This window comes from Lathamus discolor, chromosome Z (genome assembly GCF_037157495.1).
Source record: "Lathamus discolor isolate bLatDis1 chromosome Z, bLatDis1.hap1, whole genome shotgun sequence".
Taxonomy (NCBI): Eukaryota; Metazoa; Chordata; class Aves; order Psittaciformes; family Psittacidae; genus Lathamus; species Lathamus discolor.
The window spans coordinates 105,920,818-105,942,724 of record NC_088909.1 but is presented as its reverse complement, the minus strand read 5'-3'; the positions used below and the strand labels follow the sequence as shown (position 1 = coordinate 105,942,724).

The window sequence follows — 21,907 nt, the reverse complement described above, 5'->3', positions numbered from 1 at the left end:
ACCACTCCCCCAAAAACTAGTAGATGAATTTTATACTGCTTTATTTATTTGCTTAATCATCACATTCTTATACTCAACAGAAACAGATCTGAAGTTCAAAAGAAAATGCAGTTTTATTTAGTAACAGCTTCAGTAAATGAACAATGCACTGAAAAGTTACTAATTAATAACTACGAGTTACTTCCACAGGAAACATCTAGGCCAGGACTAACAGTCCCGATTAGTAACTACATGTGGGACATACACTCTCACAAAATTTATCATCACCGTAGGTCTCCGTGTTCCTCAAGACAATCAACTTTTACTGAGGTTAAAAGGAAAATCTAAATCATCAAATGGAAACATCTCATTTCCCGTGAAATGCAGGCACTGCCAAAACAGTCCTTCTTCAATACTCAGAAGAAACCTGACAGTATTGGATTACTGGCTTTAAAACTTCTCAGAACTGAAACGTTTTTTGTTGGTTGATGAGAAAATGAACATGAGCCAGCAGTGTGCGCTCGCAGCCCAGAAAGCCAACCGTATCCTGGGCTGCATCAAGAGAAGCGTGACCAGCAGGTCGAAAGAGGTGATCCTGCCCCTCTACTCTGCTCTTGTGAGACCTCACCTGGAGCATTGCTTACAGTTCTGGTGTCCTCAACATAAAAAGGACATGGAACTGCTGGAACAAGTCCAGAGGAGGGCCACAAGGATGATCAGGGGACTGGAGCACCTCCCATATGAAGATAGGCTGAGAAAGTAGGGGCTGTTCAACCTGGAGAAGAGAAGGCTGCATAGAGACCTCATAGCAGCCTTCCAGTATCTGAAGGGGGCCTATAGGGATGCTGGGGAGGGACTTTTCATTAGGGACTGTAGAGACAGGACAAGGGGTAACGGGTTAAAACCTAAACAGGGGAAGTTTAGATTGGATATAAGGAGGAAGTTCTTTCCTGTTAGGGTGGTGAGGCACTGGAATGGGTTTCCCAGGGAGGTTGCGAATGCTCCATCCCTGGCAGTGTTCAAGGCCAGGCTGGATAAGGCCCTGGGTGGTATGGTTTAGTGTGAGGTGTCTCTGCCCATGGCAGGGTGGTTGGAACTAGATGATCTTAAGGTCGTTTCCAACCCTAACTAATCTATCATTCTATATTTATATACAGTGCTCATCTTTAATAAAATAGGTGTGACAGCCAAAATGAACATTAAAAAAAAAAAAAAAAAAACCCACCAAACTTTCTTAACACCTAAACATGTCCATTTAGATTTTACTTCCTTGGCCTCCAGTGACCAGCTATTTTACCATGCTTTGGCACAGGAAATCTGGGATGTATAATGTATTTTGCCATTGATCTGTGAAGTAATCTTAGACCACATTTTTTTGGTGTCTTGTCTATTTAGATTACTGATTCTGCACAATAACTGCTGTCTGCTAATCATAAACGTAATAGCAAAAGTAGTTTTGTTGTTCTTGAAACAAATGAAATCTTGCTGCTAGCCAAATTTCATTTTCTATCCTGGCATAGTACTCACACCACAATCACCTATGCCTGCAATTTACACTGTTTGATCAGAAGGTGACTTAAAAAAATTCCCCCATCACATACCTGTATACTTTCCTCAGTAGCAAGAACTTCTGCAACTGGTACTGACTGAATAAACTGCATGAAGCCTGTGACAGAAAGCAACCAGGAAAATAAACTTTCCAACCCACAGAACTTTCAGGCTACTCTATAACATGTTTATTAAAACACAACACTAATACAAACTTTCATTCAACTGCTTCTTATTGGCAAAACACATGTTTTGTCGCATGTCAATCTTCTGCCTTCAGTCATTTTTAAAATAACTTTTGTTGGTTTGTTGTTTGAAGTTCTTTTTTTTAAACACTAAATTGCTTGTAAAACATCTGTTGTTCCAAGTTTTTGAGATGATAAAGTGAATCAGTAACTTTCTAAATATGTATCCAGAATGTATATAAAAGCATAGCCATGTTTGATTTTGTTTTGTCTTGGTTTTCTCCTCCATTTCATGCAAAGACCTACAAATAGGAGTGTTAAAAGTTATTTGTCCCAGACACACAGCAAGCTAGCAGCAAAATTATGGCTACTGATTGTCACATACTCCAAAATCCAGACCCGGCTTCCTTTAGGAAGATAGATTGAGTTACCTGTGGAATACTGTGATCAGTCAGGATGTTTACTTTCATGACTTACATTAACAGAAGATTTTCTTACACATTTTACCTCCTTTTCAGAACACTGTACTAAGCAAAACATCTCGTAGGAAAACCGTGTGTCACAATACAGCCTATGAACAGAGGGATAAGATTCCTTCCCATACTAGGAAATAGGAAATAAAAGTATCCATACCGTGTTTCGTACTAGTTGCCAGCACTTTATAGGGTGTCAGCTTCAAATCCAGATTCTCTTTTCTTAACAGCTAGAAAAAAAAAGCCCCAACACACACAAGCAAATGATGAATGCAACAAAAAGGCAACTTCAATTTCTAAAAGAATGCGATCTGCATTGATCTCCACTGTTCTCCACTGAAATTAGTAAAAAGACTGCTTGACATGTTTGGTGGTTTTATTTGTGGGGGTTTTTTGTTTGTTTGTTTTTTAACTACACAGGATCACTGCATCTATAAAGAAAATAAAAAGCCACCCAAGATCTAAGAATTCTGGAATGTATTAGCAATGTAAGCTGCAGTAGCAGTTTTTAACAGTCTTGCTCTTGACAAATGAAATCAAGAACAAAGCAGCACAAGGAGACGGATTAGTAATTCTCACCTTATCCATGAGTGAAATAATTTGAAGAATAAGTTGATCTTGACGTAAATCATCACCATGCTTAAAAATTACAGGGTATTTGCCTCCATCTTCTGTCTTGAAGAACAACTGAGCAGGCATTAAGGCACTCTGGAAAAGGAAACTTGTGCTACTAAGCTAGTTCACAGCAATGTTCCTACTAATGTGTTGCTACAATGGAGTTCTGAAATACAAATCTTTGTTTACCGCATTATAGATCAGAAGTGAATTAAGCAAGTATCAAGTTCAGTTACCAAAAGGTTTATAACAGTCTAACTTGAACAGCAACAGTGTGGTAGCAAGCAACAGAACTCTTTCCACGGTCTTCAGTTTGGTACAAAAGAAGCAGTTCTAAAGCTTCTAAAATCAGTTACTCACTGTCTAGGAAGCAACAATTAGAACAAACCATTTCCAGTCAGAACAAGTGGGATCTAGGTATGTTTTTTTAAAAAACACTTTAAGGCTTTCCTTCTTTTTCAGCAAGGAGTGTGTAGGACACACCTCCCCCTGTGCAGCAAAAATGGACACAAGTACTCAAGTTTTATTTGTATGCATGTAATTCCAGTCAGAACATTACGCAAAAGGTCACAACAAAACAAATTTAAACTGACCAGATCAAAAAGAGACACAATTATAGGATAAACTAAATCAACGAAATGCTAGGAGCAAGACATCTTAAACAATTAATTTCTTCCTTAATCTATTTAGTAAAAGCAAAAATGCCTTTTTATATTGTTGAGAAAGCAGATTTAATTGTTTGCAATTTCTCTGCATAAAATGGGTTCAAAGGGATCAATTACCTACATGAATGATTTCATGTATTCAAACTGACCAAGTCACTTCCCACAAAACCAAAGCAAAAAAATAATCTAGGATAGAAGGCTCAATTTGAGCAGTTATGTTAGACTTTTATGTAAAACAACTGTTTCAAAATTAAGTTGCATAAAAAAAGAAAAAAGAATTCTTTAAATAATTCTACAATTTTCTACATTGTGACAGAAGACATATTCAAGCGCAGGTTGGACAGGATTTTGATCATAAGTGATATTCCTGTTTCTGTTCCCATATAAAGCTCTGAACTCCTTAAGGTGAGGGACTTCATAAATGTTATCAGTCCTATAAAAGCACCTCTAAAGTTTGCACATTAATTAGAAAAAAGAGTTTCACAGAGAAAATAAAAAGCTGTTTAACCACTTCAAGAGCACATTACAGTTACATTCTGCCCTGACTATGTGAGCCTCTTTAAATCTTTCAACTGATGTTTCTAAGCTTAGCATTCTGAAGATTTGTTTGTATTTCAGATATTCAGGAGTTCTCATTTACCTTGAAGAGTGTAGCTTTTTCAGGGATTATTCCTTTAATTTTCACCTGAGGTTCCAGAGGGAGTGGAATAAGTTCCATATCTGCTAAATTCATCTTTTCGTTATCTGCTAACAGTGCCTGAAGCCTCTCATTCTAAGAGTATAAAAGAATGAAAACACCAATGGTGTTTTTTAACAAACAAAAAAAATCCAAGCCAAAACAAAATCACCTACCAGGTACATATGAACAGTTAAAAATTCTTCTAACAAAGGATGCACTATTATTATTATTCAACTTATCCAATCAAAGTTTCACTCTTAAAATCCAGTGAAATAAAAATTCTCTATGTGCAGTAATCTGAATAAGGAAGCAGATATTCCAGCTACTTTGAGTACATTCAAACAATTTTACAAGTGCCAGATATAATAGTCTTACAAAAACTTATTTTTAAACTCCCTGCATAAGTAACAGGATGATTTGGTTTCCATACCAGCATCAAATATGAGTTCTTTTTCAGAAATTTGATTCAGGTCTGATCCTTTAAATCCCTGAACTCATGTTTGTTGGTGATACCTTACCACCACCAAACCAAACAGCTAACAGCTTGCACGGATGTGATTTCAGGGCTTGCTTTATATTCCTGTATCTGTAGTTACCAGAAACACAACAATTTTTAAGTACTTTACCCTTGATGTCCCACACAATAAAGGCCAAATTCATTTAAGTTTCTAGTCTTTTCCCCTACTGAATGTAACAGGCATAACCGGACAGCAAGGTAGTCTTTTACTGTTAGGAACAGTTCTAGTGATCAATTGCTGCTATCTAGATTCACAAAACAAAAAAAGAAAACCAAAAAAAAAAAAAACACCCCGAAAAAAAACCCAAACCAGAACAAAAATCACAACCACCACCACCCCCCCAAAAAAAAAAGCTTACCACGTGTTTCTTCGTTTTACAGAAACATCCTAGCAATTATAAAAGAACAGATGATGCTGCCAATGTATTGCACAAGCAGGAAATTTTCTTATAAACTGAAAATTCCTCCTCCTCTTTTAGTGATTAGACCTTTATTACTTATACATACAGCATCCACAAAATTTCATCAAAAAGATGCAATGCTTAGGTGTTTCATTTTCCTGCACAAATATACTCCACAGGTTTAAAGAAAGAATGTGACAAAATTCATTACACTGAAAAAAAATCCGTGCTTAAAAATATTGATGTGTGTCAGAAGAAAATATGTGGCTAGAAATCCCCCTGGTGTTCCTGCTTCTTCCCTATATCCATCTGTCAAATTCACTTAAAATGCACTAGAAATCCTTTTCATCAAGATGCAATAGAAGACAAAGTTCTGCTAATCATATTCCTAATAACAAAAGTAGTTTTGTTGCTCTTGGAACAAATGAAATCTTGCTGCTAGACAAATTTCATTATCTGTCCTGGCATAATATTCACACCACATTAACCTCTGCTACCTCCCCATGTCTCCTACAACTTGTTCACTGTTATTATCATCAACAATTCAATTTTTTGTCCTATCTTCCTTTTGCCAAATTATCCAAGACTTTCCCAAGGGCCTCTTCTGTTTCACATCTACAAACTTTCAGAACACTTTAGAACTTTAACCTATTTAAACCGTTACAAAGTCTGTTTAAAGTTAGCTGAAATTATTACAAGATAGATAGACATCTCTTACAAATCTTGGTGCTAAGAATTTTTAGTGAAAAGCTAACATCCCTATTGTCAAATTCTAGAAAGAGATAAGTTTTCCACTCCTATAGTTACCTTTTTCTTACGATTTCCACTTTCACGCTGCACTGCTTTCATTACATGAACCAGCCGATCCACAAATGTCTGCTGGGCTGCCAACAGCGAACGCATAACTCTGACAGACTTATCACCCTAAGTGAATTAAAAGAAATAAAATTAGGTCTTTGTTCTGTCATTATTTTATCTAGAAGTTATTTCTTTATCCTTAGACCTTTGGGCTTTTAAGAGGTAAATGAATAATGATCAATTTCCTGTCAATTCAAAAGGGATTTTCTGTAAAGCACGATCAGAATCACTGTAGCTAGCAATCAGTTATCTGACCTACAAGGACACTTGAATTTGCATCAACAATTTCAGTGGTGAACAGTCATGCATTACAAACCTTATTCACATAGCCAAAATAAGTTGGGAAGGATAAGCACACGGAATATTCTTACTGCGGTATAAGAGAAAGATTTGAGTAATGTTCCTAAAATCAGAATTCACATGAAGTGTGAGATACACGAAAATCAGGAAAGACTGCACATCTGCTATAAATTATAGCTTGCAATTCACCAAAAGTTCTTGGTTTTGTTTTGTTTTATATTCCCTGCTGCTCCAGCATCCTCTGCTGCCGATACACAGAACAACACTGTGAATTATAAAGTAAGGTCTCAATTTGTCTCAATTTTCACTGTAAGGACAAGTGCTTCCAATAAAGAAATAGTAAATAGGCTAATTACACAATGCAGAGGATCTACTAACAGGAGCAAGCAATAAAACAGATGAAAGTTCTCAGTGCATGTTAAGTTTCTTTTTTCAGTAGTTTGATTCACAAAAAACACCACAAACTCAAAATTCAAGCAGAAGTGGAAGCACTTTCAAAATTTCAACACCTCTGATTTAAAATCCTGCCATGCTCCTAGACACCTATGTTTTTTTAAAGAATGATTATCCCAAACTGCTGTGTATTTCCTTATACAAAGCCATTACCTTCAGCAAAGCCTGACTAAATCTTCTCATCACATTTAAGTACATTTCATGCGTCTTTGGGTCCCTCTGCTGAGTGTCTTGGTCTTCACACTCCACTATTACATACCTGCAACATAAAAACAACTCAAGTTATGTTGTATTCTGGTGCAATTTGAGTAAAATACAGCAGTCCTTTTTCATAGGCCTGGAACTAAAAATAAAGTTGATCTTTGAATGATACCTCAACCGACAGATGGACTCGGTAACTGCATAGTCACAAATTCCCACTTGGCTCAGGAGAGCTTATCAAGGTTTCTGAGAACTTTCACTTACAGTAAGGTAGCATCACTCAAACACAAGTCAAAAGTCCAAATCATATGAACATTTTAACCAAGCAGTTGGTTGGAGGAACAGGCACTGCACTGTGCTACTACCCTTGACATAATGTGGCTGCAAAACCAAGAAGAATCTCACTCTGTCTGTTCCCTATTTTACCATTAGCAACGGTGGAAGTGACAGTATTGGTCCTGAAGCAGCTCTGAAAGTCTACATTGCAAAATAAGATTTCTAAAATAATGATCCAGGTACAAGATTTAAATGGTACAATTTGGGACAGTTATACTGAAAATTTTACATGTTAGGCAGTTTTTTGGAATCCTTTTGTTATTATTTCTCATTGCAGCACTGAAAAGCAAAAAGTAGCTATGCATGGAAGGTCTTTCTGTTGTTAAGCCTAACTCCTAGTACTACCCAGTAAAAACATATAATTTCACTATTAAAAAAAAGGAAGAAATTAGCAAGTCAGTCAATTTTCAAACACTGCATTTGGATTTAAAAGTGATTCTACATGTTGAAACACACTTGGACTTTATGCTGACAGCCAGAATTACCCTTTCCTTATGCACCTGTGCAGAATTTCTTTGCAAATGAATAATTACTGGACAAGATTAGAGACCTGCCATTCACACTTGATTAGATTTGACTAATCTTACTTATAACTACAAAATACATTAAATAAATTAAAACAAGGAATATGTAATTCCATTAGTTTTATCTCAACAAAATCTGCAACTAAAGTTTACTTCTTCACTAATATATTGGTATACACCATTTCCCCACTGAGAGAATTAGATTGCAGTAATGTGTATAAAAATAAGCCCATATTTATAAAGTCTGTGCACCAAAATGTAATTCATTACTTCCTGTTTTTCCTGAAACATGTCACTTTCATCTTCATTTGTTAAAAAGCCCTAGGCAGTTTCTCAAAGCTATCTTGAAACAAGGAGTAAGTGTAATGCTTCAAACTTGGATAGGTGCCTCATATATCTGGAGGCAGAAAAATGCAGTAGCACTGACTTCTGTAACCACTGTTAAAGTATAAGGATAGGACAACACTGCAATGAAAAGGGACTGAGCAGGAAGTTTGATTTACAAGGGCTATTGTACTTTTTCCACTAATTATTTCAGGTGTGTGCCACGTCTGGATAAGTTGGAACAAGCAATTGATCAGCAGCCAAGAGGATTTATGGCTACGACAGCTCAAACAGTGGCTGTGACATTTGTATTTTGTCACTGAGAAATTGAGATGTCTGGAAAGAAAACAAAAAAAAAAATTGACTGCAATTTTTGATTTGGGGCCGTGTTTGGTTTGGGGTTTTTTTTGTGTGTGTATTTTTTTGTTTGCTTATTTTTTTAGGTCGTAAGACAGAAACTTCAGAATTCTGGATGTCTGAACTTTCTGTAGACTGAATGTCTGAGACATTGCTGAAATGTAAGTGCACAGTTTCTATCAATGAGGTAGAAAAGAGCTAACACTTATCTTAATGATATCTTAATGATGAATATTTGATTAGATCAAGCATTTGGCGTCTACCCACATCAACTGATTCTGCAATTATTCTAACCATTTCAACTTAATAGGACTTTTTTCTGAAGCCAAATACTGTATTTGGCCACTGCAGTACACTCAGGAACTGTAGTAAAGTTATGCACTTAAATAACTTAAATGTAAGCTACTAGAAAAGTAACAATAAAACTTAAGACATTCATAAAACGAATCACTCTCAGGATAGGCTAGGATTCTTCTAAGAATTTTACAAAAATAGTTTGGTACGTTTGCATCACATACCATACTCCATTCCCAATTCACAACTTATGTGTAGCTAACATATGTAACATATAGTGTAGCACACTAACATATGATCACGTGTATTACCATTTTTAATTATTAGATCCAACTACAAAGGATACAAGTGAGAATCGTTTGACTTTGGTGTCTTTTAGATGGCTAAACTTAAGTTCTCTATGCTAAAATACATCTGTATATACAAGTAAATAGCTGTTTGTGTTGTGTATATATGCATGTGTCTGTACGTTAATACATACACATAAAAACACACTTTCAGAGTACACCACTCTTCATCTCATATTTCTTCAAAAGAGAATCCCTATGTGCAAATGCTTACTCAGGAAGCAGGCCGATGACTAATTTAGGCACCTGCTTCAACTCTTAAACCACTGAAGTGAGTCAAGATCCTTAGCTATGTAATCTTACCTGTCCACTATCTAGATGAACTACGCACATCTAAAGTTTCCCTTAAGAAAGCACACATCTGCAATGACATATTGTTTGTGCTCATAATATAATCACAAATGCAATCTAGAAAAATAATTAGCAGAAAAAATTAGTGCTTTATGAATCTTCATAAAATACACTCTTAACAGCGTATACTCTAAAGTGCATAACTTCAGTATTCTAGCCAACACTGTCAAGAATTATAAACACAAACCAAACAGAAAAGCAGAGCAGATAATGAGCTTTATCTCCCCCCGCAATCATAAACAATTTCGACGACACCTTATAAACTACAATTGTGTTATGTTTTTTTTTTTATATAACACTGTACTTAATGCACTACAAAACACCTTCCTTTGTCTGAGAGTAAAGCTTCTTTGTGCATTTTAAAGAACAGCACCCTCCTTTTACTAACTATTCGCTTCAAATGCATATTGGTTTAAATTTACTACTTCATCCTGAGAGAAATTAAGATTCTCAAGTTCTCAAGACAGGTCATGTTTTGCTGCGCATCACAGCTTTGATTTCAGTTAGACATTGATACAGTATGGCTACTTTCCAACATACCAGTACAAGTAGTTTGCCAACGTGGAATTTTTGCATGCCCGTGATATCAAGAAAGTGCAAAGGTCTTGCTGGAAGAGATTTAAGAGAAGCAAAATTAAGTTACAAAGAAAGCCAAGTACTTCAGAGAGTGACAGAGTTAAGGAAAAAAAACAAAATAAATGCAGTGAATTATGAGAGATGCATTCCCTTCTAAAATCTGAATCCAAACCAACCTAGTATCTAAATCATTATTAGTTTTAGTGTTACTCCAAATCCAGCAACAACACTGTAAGTAAAAAAAGGTCTGCCATTACAGTAATATAGGTACTATCATGTTAAAGGTATATGATGTTCTCCAACAACAAACTTTTAATGTTACATTTCTCTATATATTACACTTTCCTCCTATGCAATTATCCCTTGCTGTAAGATTCAATCCTGAAACGGATTTACTACCCCATTTTGCATCCAGACAACCCTTCAAGATGTTCTGCATTTTAATGTGAAGAAAAAGCTCTGTAGAGGATATATAGCATTCAGCTGTTTTTCAATGTTTAATATCCCAACTAACAAGAAATCTTTGTGTCATTAATGATATGCTCAATTTGAGGTTTATCTTCTATGCAGTACTGAGACCCTCCAGTTGCATTCTTATTACTCTTCTACTTGTGGTATAAATTTAGTATAATCCTTGGCAGATGTAAATCAACATAGTACCTCACTGAATTTCAATAAAGATGATACCCATGTGAAAGAATATGCCTACAGAAAGAACAAACTGCAGAAATGAAAACTTCTGGATACCTGTTTTCCATTAAAAAAGCTGCTTTAAAGCACCACAAACACATGCAATTGTTAGTGTCTAATCAGCATGTGATAAACTTTCCAGTAATTTTCTCCTTTAAAGGAGAGTACTGAGTAATTTTGTGAAGAATTCAATCCCCAGGCCCCCAGTTTTGGATAGTGTGACCATGCACATAAATAGATGGCTTGTAGCATTTTCTTAGCATTTAATTTACATTTGTGTTCTATGAGCACTTTTAAGTACTCAGCCATAGAAAGATCTAAACATTCACTACCAAAATCTAGTACCAGGTCACTAAGTAAGTATCAAAAATACTAGGTAAAGCACTTGACTTACATCAAGGTTTTCATTGTCTGCAAGCTCCTTTGTCTTAGAAGTAAGAGGTGGTGAGGACACAGGTGGAACAGGACTCATTATCTGGGAACTACATAAAGCAAAACATGCAATTGGCATGACTCGAAGTTCTTGCTTGGAATGCATTTCACTTCCAGAGCATACTACATTCAGGAAACTGGAAGTATATTTGAAAGTATTATCTCAACCCTTTCAGAACAAACTGCATGAATAGCAACTTTGACAGCTGCAATTCCTGAAAACAAAAAAAAAAAAATCTGTGCCTGAATAGCTACGAAGCTTGTGGCTGTGAAGGACATTCACCTTACAACAAACTTTGCATTTTGTTTCATCTTCCATAAAAGATAAGCAGACATAGACTGGAATTCAGCAAATCGGCATTTTCAGGATAAACTTTTCTTAAATGTTGTTCAGATGAAATTGCTAATACACAACACCTGCAAGCACTCATCTCTTGAATGCAATTACAGATAATAGAGTAGACAAACCCAGTGCTTGCAAGGCAAAATTATCAGACAGTAAATCTACCTGAAAGGAAGTAATCAAACAGCTCTACTAATGTCTAACTGTGATTGCAGCCTCAAGATATACCATATATCCCAGGACACCCACTCTACAGCTTAGCAGTAAGATCAAAGAAAAGCAGTACACTTGTAATACAAAAAGTATACTCTAGTGGTACAAATGATTGCACACTAAGGCTTAAAAACACAAATCCTGGTAATTTTTATTAAATATTCACAGGAGACTTTGGTTAACCGAGTTTGTTTGCCCCTTAATACTATATTAATTAGATATTTCAGCCTTTCTTTTGGGTTCCTGCAAGAATAAAGACTGTGCTCCCAAACTCCTTCAGGGTCATATGACTCTCCCTACACCTTTTGCAGGAGCAGGAAAAAAAGCCTTTCCATATTAGACTGATGAGATTTTTAGATCCATATTCTTTAATGAAAGTAGGAAGTAGAGCCTCACACAATTTCATTGAATTTCATACATCCTAGGTTTTTCAAGGACAGAAGGAAGCAATGCCAGTGTTTTTCCTGGTCTCCATAAGTTGTCTCCTTCATGCAGGAAGGTCAAGTACCACAACTTCAAGATTACGAATGCTTGCTCTGTAAACTATATGCAGCCGGGAAATACATTCTGTGAAATCTGAAGGGTTAATTTTTTTGTCACCACTTCAGACTACAAAATAGGATGCTGAATATACAATAATCTCTAAAAAGAAGAAAGATCTTGAGTGCTTACAATGTAACATGTTTCTGCTATTCTGCTGGAATTCTAAGTTTCTTACCTGTCTATTTCTGCACCATTACTTCCAGACGTTGTCATGCTTTCTGACACTGAACCTTGACTGTCCCTTTTGCTAGGTTCCAGTCCATTCTTTATGTCATCAAAGTTCTCATATTTCAGTGCCTGTACTAACTGCAGCAGGTACATCAGCAAATCCTCACGGAGATAAAAAAAAGAGAATTATTTGAGGGGGTCAGTTAAAGCAGAGCAGAACTCCTTATGTTTTCAAAATTTACAGAAAAACTTAAGTCAGGATTTAGTGACCTATAAAGAAATGGAAATTAGGGTCTTCCTAGCAAGTAATATACAATAGAAAAACTAGGATAGGATGGTGTTTGGCTTGCAAAAGATACTGAACTATCACACTACTATTTTTGTGTTACACAAAAATATTTTGTGTTATGTAGTACATGCTATTAAGTAAATATTTAGGTGCAATTATGACCTATAATGTTCTCTTTAGTTAAGCTGCCCTACTTGCTTCCAGCAGCCAAAATTAAACCTTTAAATAAATGAAATAAATTTGTTCCTTCTACTATTAAACTTGCTGGCAAGTTGCCGTCAAAAGTTTCATAAAAGGTACATTTTTATAGTCAAAGCAATATGACCTTGGCTATCGAAGGAGGCTTGCAAAAATTCTATATTCCTATGCTCCCTATTTTAAACCCTGTTGATTGCCAAGCATTCGACGGTTACAGTAATATATTCAGAGTATTTTTTTCCTACTGTCAAAAGAAAATAAACTATATAGGTAATTAAAATTCAACAGATTAGCATCTATTAAGTGGGCTCCACTTAAAAATCACAGCTCATCATATTTTAATCAGTATACAATTAGAAACACCTTATTTCTACAGATGCTTTTCCACTCACTTCCTTCAGCTAAAAGAGTATGATGATATACTGCTTCAATTTACCAGGTGGATTTGTTGGAAATCTTTTAGTAAACTATTTGAGTTCAAAGCACTTCTATGCACGTTAATATCCGAAATTTATCACTTGTTTCTGGGGAGAACATATGGCTGTTTCACCTTGTCTGACAAATCCAGCTATCACTGGCTGTTCACACTAAGACAATTATCAGTGAGTGACACTTAATAATGTGAAGACTTTGCTCCATAAAAAGCTTACAGTAAATAGCATCACAGTGATTTTTATTTTTTTTTTTTAATCACTATCATTCACTTCAATGCCTTAAAAAGTAGCAAATATTTCAAGTACTCAGTGAGACTAAAAATCCTGAGACCCGCTGACTTTCACATGTACCAACAGACCAATGAGTACCTCATCATCAGCTTGTTGAAGCCTGGCGACAGCATAGCGCCGAACTGTTGGATTGGAGAAGTGAGATGACAGAAGTTCTAGAGAGTCTTCCACATCCATGGGCTTCCATTTACCCAGCAGCTCCAGTGCTTGCTTTGCTTCTTGTGGTAGGTCCCAATTGACACATTTTAAGAACTTTGTCAAAGCCTAAACAGGAAAAGATTGGAGAATTCATCAGTGAAAAAGCCAGGCTAAGCAGTCAATTTCAGAAATTAATGTTTCACATTAAGAACTAGATTCAGACTGTACTTACATAAAAGCACAGGCCTGGGGAACCTTACCAATGAAAGTGACAATATTGGATCATTTTAATATGCCCCAAAACACTGCAGCTGAGCTACCTTCTAACTAAAATGTAAAGTCAATGGTTACTACCCTACCACAATTACCACTACATCAAAAATGCCCACTGCTGGGAGATTATCAGTTATTCAATTTACTTTGGTATTTGGTGTGCTGCTACTTATTCTGGTCACACTAATCCTTGTCCAAAAGGGATGAAGAAGCTCCTCTAAGTTTTTTTCTTTGCTGAAGACAAAATTGGCAACACTGGTATTTTGAGCTTACAGTGTTTTGTATAAAGACCCGTGTAGTAATAGCCAGTTTACATTATGTATCAGGGAAAATGCACTAATTTTTAAATTGGTAACGCTGCAAAAGAAGTTAAAATAATCTTGATTAGCTTCTAAGACACTGAAGATCTGTATCTCTGCAAAGACAGGTCATTGTAGTGAGTGACAGATGAAGCCCCTCTTGCATTAATAAGTTCTCTTAAATCATTCAACTTACCTTTTCCTGATTAGTAAGGTAATATCTGAATTTCCAAACTAGATCCTGTTCCTCATACGTTAGCTGCTTTGTTGGTGGATAACTCACTATGATCTATTAGGTACATAGTCAGAAAGTCAGTTTAAAAACATGAACAGATATAATTAACAAGTTAAAAGATTACACAGTGACAAAGCACAACACTGAAAACACACAAAAATAATCTGGGAAAAAAAAAAGCTTTCCAACAACACAATGTCTGCATGCTATCATGGTGATACTCCTCAGTTGTGTAGTTGATTGAACTGGCAGTGTAGGCAAATACGGGTACTTTAAGACAATTAACATTTACATGATATATGCACAATAAGCATTCTTATGCCCCCTAAACTGTTTTACAAAAAAATGAGCATGTACTTTCTGCTCCTTTCTGAGATGGATCCATCTAATTCCTTTTAAGATGCACTTAACATTTCTTCATTAATAACCTTCTATCAACTAAAACAGACTGTATTTTCCTTAAATTGCCATCATAAATTAATACCAACCTACCTAATGAAACTCAATTTAGCCATCACATGACTGACTTACATTGAGCTGATCTCGTGTAGCTGCATTAGGCTTCAGATCATGATCAGAAGGTCCACTTCTTAAACTTCGAGCAAGCTTGTGATGTTTGCTTTCTACTAAGTTCTCCTAAATGCAGAAGATCAGTATTTATAACCACTTAAACTCCAGAGGAAAATCAGTACTGAAATAAAACCAGCTAGCAAAGAATCACCAGTATCTTGAATAATGCATAGCAATTAAAATTCACACCTAAAACTACAGAGTCTTCTGGATTTTTTGTTTCGTTGCTGTTTTAGAAGAAACTCCTTCAATAACATGTGCAGGGTAGTTGGGGATTTTGAGGGTTTTGTTTTGGTTTGGGTTGGTTGTTTTTTTACTTCACACAATTTACAAACCTTGTCTTTTGGAGAACTGCTGCAAAATTTAAGGGTTTCAGTCAACACATCTGTGATTTCAAAAGCACTCAAACCTGCTAGCCACTTATATTTTTTAGAATGTTTGCAGTATAAAGCTTTGTATGCAAGAAAAACGCCTCAAAAAGTTTTCCCACTGTTAATACCATGTTAGCAACAGTAGGAGCCACAAGAGGAGCCACAGTGCCAACCAGACTTCAGCAGCCAAGGCAGTTTTCAGCATTGTCAGACTTGCTCTTGCAGTGTTAGATTACACAGTGCTCAAACAGTGTTGCCAGTAGAAGCCCACTTACATTAAGGTTCCCAAAGCTGCCAATACCAGTCCCACTGAATTGGCATCCACAATAATGGAAATCTTTTCTAGAACTGTACTTAGGCACTGTCTACACGAAAGACAACATACAAGAGAGTATAGGGAGAAAATATTTTAACAAAGTGACCAAGATTTACTACACCATCCTCTAAGTTTCTTTTCTTCAGCTCCCTATACTCACACCCTCTGACCTCTTTTGCCACCAATCCCCCTTCTCTGCTTTCCTCAGAAGCAAGCACATTAGGTATGGGAAGGAGAAGATGAATATAAGCATTTAATCAATTCTTGCATTTTAATCTAGCAGCAGCAGAAAAAAAAAAGTCAAACTCACTGATATTTCTTAACTGGTCAAATACATCTTTCCACTGGAATTTTAAAATACTTAAAGGCAGCAATACAGGCAAGTTTTTGAAACCAGCAAAATATTACAATACAGATTGTATTACATGGAGTATACTTACCATTGACATCTGGGGATCTGGTATCTTAACAATCTCAGAATTTGTTAAAATCGGAGACATCTCATCACCGTCCTGAATAACAAACAGTTAAAGGCATATTAAACATCTCAAGTTTTAGGAAAAAACCCTGAACGTGACATATTACTGCATTGTAAAATATATGACAGTGAAAAAGAATGGTGCAACTGCACCTTGCTGACTTTTGACAGTTACAGAGGGGAGAACAGAAAATAAGAAATTTATTCTTTTTCTTGTTAGTTTTTGTCAGATGGTAAATAACGTGGCAAGACAGATGAAAGTTCATCCAAGGAGACACAGCTTGGCAACTTGCCACCATGCTGACATATAGGTGAGTGGAGAAATTGTCATGCAATTATCATGCAAATGTGTGTCTCTCCAACACGGGCTCCACAGAGAGCATGATAGTCTCTTCTAGAAAGTCAAGCTCTGCTGCTCTGCAGCACTACGACAGAAGCCCATGAGTTTTCCTCAGGAGAATCTAACCTGCTGCTGCACAGAGAAAGGGAGAAGCTGTATGTTTCCTGTTTGAATCAGGCAGAAGGAAAAAATACAAAGCCTGACACATGACAAAAGCAACTCTGTTTCCGTCTTCCAGTCACACGCAGCAGTTTGGTTTTGTTTCTTTTTTTTTTTTACCTTAGAAGCGTAATTCAGCATTAACTGACACCATCTACGGAAGAATATTTCATTTAAAAACAGTATAAAAGAAAAACAACAAGACAACACCAGCGCAGTATGTGCTATGCTGTATTTGTACTTAGTCTGTTCTCACTTATTTTGGACAAAATTCCACTTCAGAATAAAGCTTTTGTGACATACCAACATTTGCTTCAAAAATGTAAGTTTGAGATAATTTACTCAGGTTTGCTTCTACCCCCATACTCCTTTTTTTCTCCCTACTGCTTTTCCAGTCACATATGCCTCCTGGGATGGCTTTGCTTTTATACTTTCCAGAAGTAACTTTTAAAGAAGTAAGCGGCCTGTATTAAAGGAAAGAAAAGAATCATTCATCACCAATGGGACACAGGAGTTAAAATTGCCATTAACCTTCAAGGAGAATTTTCTTTTTCTACATAAATTTTGTGTTGCTGCCTACAGTAAAAGATCTCTTATTATTAAAATGCATATTCAGGAAGACACTCCTATTACATTTATTAGTGTGCTATGCCCTCCTGAAGTAAAAATTTTACAGTCAAATAATGATGGTAACTACACTCACAACCCTCCTATTTAAGGGAAATATGCATAAAACCTGGCTGTGGCTGCCAGAACATGAGCAGGATTGCTTTTCCTATCAGTCTTTAAAACAGGCACCCATACAAACACTGAAGAGGACAAAGAGGTCATTAGCTTACAGTTTCTCCATTTTAAAACTACATTGCCTAAATAACAAACTTAGCTTCGATGTAATTAAATAGAATGTGCAAACCTTTTGACATTCAACCAGGCCAAGTGCAAGATGATGCATCTGGTCAGGGCAATCCAAAGCATAAAAACAGGCTGTGGGAAAACAGACTGAGAGCAGCCCTGAGAAGAAGGACTTGTGGGTGCTGGGTGATGAGACGCTTAAGCCCAGAACCCTTTTGTGTGCTGGGCTGCATCCTCACAGCCTGAGCTGCAGTTGAGGTAGGGGATTCTCCCCCCCTACTGTGCTCTGGTGAGACCTCCCCCTGCAGTCCTGGTCCAGCTCTGGGGCAACAGCACAAGAGGGAGGTGGATCTGCTGGAGCAAGTCCAGAGGAGGCCACAGAGATGCTGCAGGGGCTGGAGCAAGCACTCATGGGACAAGTCACTGCAGGACTTAACATTTTCAGAATGGACTATTTAATGAAATCCTCAAGAAGGCACAACGCCATTAGACTGCCTGTGAAGGATATCAGTTACCTTCCCTTCCAATTAGATTAATATGCAGCTCTAATTCTCTGTCATACTTGGGAGATCATGACACGGATCACTGTGACCATGACCATGCAAACTTACTAACTCATACCAATGCCTGAGAGTCAACTCTAGATCAGCATTTGAATTTGATCAGCTGTGTGCTCTTGAAGCGTCTGTCCTGATCACCACCATGCAATGAGCTTTAGTTCACATCATGGAAGTTTTAGTCACATAATAACCTCCAACTGCTCAGTCATTCAGCAAACGGGGCTTAAAATCATAGAACAGTTAGGATCAGAAAGGACCTCAAGATCATCTAGCTCCAACCCCCCTGCCATGGGCAGGGACACTTCACACTAAACCATCTCACCCAAGGGTCTGTCCAGCCTGGCCTTGAACACTGCCAGGGATGGGGAATTCACAACTTCCTTGGGCAACCCATTCCAGTGCCTCACCACCCTCACAGTAAAGAACTTCCTCCTTATATCCAATCTAAACTTCCCCTGTTTAAGTTTTAACCCATTACCCCCTTGTCCTGTCTCTACAGTCCCTAATGAAGAGTCCCTCCCCAGCATCCTTACAGGCTCCCTTCAGATACTGGAAGGCTACTATAAGGTCTCCATGCAGCCTCCCTTCTCCAGGCTCAACAGACACAACTTTCTCAGCCTACCTTCCATACAGGAGGTGCTCCAGTCCCCTGATCATCCTCATAGCCCTCCTCTGGACTTGTTCAGACAGTTCTATGTCCTTTTTATGTTGAGGACACCAGAACTGTATACAATACTGCAGGTGAGGTCTCACAAGAGCAGAGTAGAGGGGCAGGATCACCTCCTTCGACCTGCTGGTCACGCTCCTTTTGATGCAGCCCAGGATACGGTTGGCTTTCTGGGCTGTGAGCACACACTGCCAGCTCATGTTCAGTTTCTCACTGACAACACCCCCAAGTCCTTCTCCTCAGGGCTGCTCTGAATCTCTTCTCTGCCCAACCTGTAGGTGTGGCTGGGTGTGACTTGACTAGTCACAAATTAGTGTTCTTAAATCTGTTCTTAGTCCCAAGCTTAAGAACACAGCGCAGATGCTGGGCCTTCAGGAACCTCTTCACTCTGTAAATCTGCTCCTCTTGGCTGCATTACTTGCTAACACAGCAATAATTTGAGATGTGATTTTGTCACTGGGGAAGAACAGCAACATCCATACTAAACAGCATTAACTGGCTTTAAAGCACTATGTCACAGAGCTCTAGAGGTATTTTACCACATTAAGACCAGTGTGTGTGACTTACATTGTCCATTTAAGAAATGCAGAAAAATTTTCTGAACCAGTGAGATGGTTCTGCACTTTCCTGAAAATCAGTTTCAGAATATCAATTAACAAGGAGGTTCTATTTATCTTATTCTTTAGTCAAAATACTGTTTCAAGTAATGCAAATGGCATCCAATTCCTTCCCCACAAAAAGTAAATGAACACCCAATGCTGTAGACATTATATTTTCTTTTAAGCCATGAAAAAAGACTCGAATAATTAGACTACCAAGTTTTTAAATAAGCTTGCAGTACAATCAATATATTTATTCAAACAAAGGTTTCCCTTGAAACCTGCACATAATTGCATTATTGATAAATGTGGGTGTTATTTGCGCTTGGAAAATCACACTGGTTTTTTTCTAAGTGGAGCATTGCAAGCAATGTTCTTGATACTAGTGGACTGCTATCCTTCACGTCTTGAATGCTGTATTAAAATTAAGTTAACAGAGAACATGGAAAGAGCCACTGCCACTTCACTTCATTGTAATTGAATGTGGAGCCAAAGAATCTCAAATTCTATCAGCCACTGTTTAACAGGCTAGTTCTTCATAAACACTTGAAAACAAATTTATCAACAAAACTGTGACAAGTAATCTCCACTTCAACTATCGGTCACAGGCAGGTGACAACAGAACCTACTTTCATTAGGCTCAATATACTGGATTGGTGATGCCAGATATGTAATTGAAGCATGACAAAACTGAGAAGATAGGCACTAATTTATGTACCGTTTCCTACTGCTGCCAGAAAAGGGTCAAGAACTTGCTGAAAAGCTACTCCATAACAACAAATCCCTCAAAGTGCAGTTAAGTTATAGCTATAAGATCTGCTATTGCACATTCAATTACTTTATTTCCACAACAGCAGCCAGTTCACAGTTATTTTCTTCCATACACTTTTAATATGCTTCAGAAGTATCTCTTGAAAGAAAGATGCATGCTTGAAGTCTGAATCTTCTTTCCTACACCTTGCACATCTGTAAAACCATAATGATGACAAAAGAAGTTGCATGTGTAAATCAGGAATAATTCATCTATAATGGTATGTTTCTGAAGGCAAGAGAGAGAAATCATTTTCAGGATTGCCCCATTCAACTATAAAAGAGCCAATACAACATAAAGCCCCTCACTAGCCACGCTTACGAGTCTGCACCTGTCAGAAGTTCAGCACCTTCCAATGTAAAAAGCTAGTGGTCAAGTAAAGTGGTTTGATATTTTGACCATATTCTGTTATACTCTTCAGGCACATTATTTCCCTGATTTCCACAGAAGTAAACAACTTTATTTTGTTTCATGGAGGAACCTGACACATTGTAAGCTTCATTATGATTTTTAACACAAGCTCTGTAATAGCAATGTCCTCCACAATACATGGTTCTGGGGTAAGCGTCTAGAAGCACTATGAAACTATCCTAAAAACCAAAGAAACTTGGAAAGGTGGGGAGAGGTGTCATTGTCAACTACAGTCCACATTAAAAAAGGCTCTGGTTAACCTAGACATCTTCCTAAGACACATTTTCACCAAATTTACCAGTATCAAGGAAAAAACCAACAAAAAATCCCACATCAAACTTTAAAAAGAGATCCAAACCAACCCCTCCCCCCTCAAAAAAAAAAAACCAAAAAAACACCAATGACCAATACCCCCCACCCCAATGAATGAAAAAACCCCAAATCAAAAGCACACTTACATGATACTACTCCCCTCAAAACACACCGGATACATTTGCCTCACATTGTGAAAGGAGACACCAAGTGCCACGTGGAACTAATACTTCCTCCAGTAGCATTACAAATGCAGCTACCACTATAGGGGACACATGGATGGAGTGTGGATGTCCACTGCATTATTTTTATATCATGTCTGCAAGACACAGCTCTTACAAGGGCCTGGAAATATCTTAGCCACTCATTTTCATTATGACTTAACAGCAATTTGAAAAACAACCTCAACAGTTTCTATTATTGTGGCATCTCTGCTAAAATAAATTCTAAGATTACTGTTGTTCAGTGACACATTAATTCAAAAAGCTAGATTAACAGCATTTAAACAGTTCTTTTTTCAAACATACACAAGCTTTAACATGCAACAGATCAAATAGCTGAGGCAGATTCTGCTCTGTGCCTTCTCAAACTTTTTGTGGAATCCTACTTTTTGCAGAATCCTACTTTTTGCAGAATCCTGCTTGTTGCATTTATTACAAATTTGCATTTGTATTTTCAGTACCTTCATCAAGAATCTTCAGTTAAATCAGAGTTCTTTTGTCCAGATCAGTGTTGTCACATACATAGTAATAACTGTAATCCATCTTCTGTTGCATTAATATCATGTGTACTGAGATTTTTTAACATTCTCAAAATGGATGACTCTTAAAGTTAGTGCTGCTGACCTCAACAGGTCTCCAGTCTCTTTTTCTACCTTCTCTTTCCCATAAAGTAGCACTTTCTGAATTCTTATGAATCAATACATGCTGAAT

The 21,907-nt window shown here is 37.2% G+C and overlaps 1 protein-coding gene across 5 annotated transcripts in view; it reads right to left on the bottom strand.

Annotated features, from left to right (window-relative positions):
• PIK3C3 (phosphatidylinositol 3-kinase catalytic subunit type 3) overlaps positions 1 to 21,907 on the bottom strand; it is an 80,150-nt gene that overhangs the window by 45,487 nt on the left and 12,756 nt on the right. For all 5 annotated transcript variants that reach the window (XM_065663412.1, XM_065663414.1, XM_065663416.1 and 2 more), the window contains exons 7-19: positions 16,227 to 16,298; positions 15,061 to 15,165; positions 14,491 to 14,583; positions 13,663 to 13,848; positions 12,380 to 12,534; positions 11,068 to 11,155; positions 9,948 to 10,015; positions 6,827 to 6,932; positions 5,870 to 5,986; positions 4,106 to 4,237; positions 2,765 to 2,893; positions 2,346 to 2,415; positions 1,581 to 1,645 (exon numbers count right to left, since the gene is read on the bottom strand). In XM_065663412.1, coding sequence (XP_065519484.1) covers positions 1,581 to 1,645; positions 2,346 to 2,415; positions 2,765 to 2,893; positions 4,106 to 4,237; positions 5,870 to 5,986; positions 6,827 to 6,932; positions 9,948 to 10,015; positions 11,068 to 11,155; positions 12,380 to 12,534; positions 13,663 to 13,848; positions 14,491 to 14,583; positions 15,061 to 15,165; positions 16,227 to 16,298 — 1,386 coding nt within the window. The remainder of the gene's footprint in view (positions 1 to 1,580; positions 1,646 to 2,345; positions 2,416 to 2,764; positions 2,894 to 4,105; positions 4,238 to 5,869; positions 5,987 to 6,826; positions 6,933 to 9,947; positions 10,016 to 11,067; positions 11,156 to 12,379; positions 12,535 to 13,662; positions 13,849 to 14,490; positions 14,584 to 15,060; positions 15,166 to 16,226; positions 16,299 to 21,907) is intronic.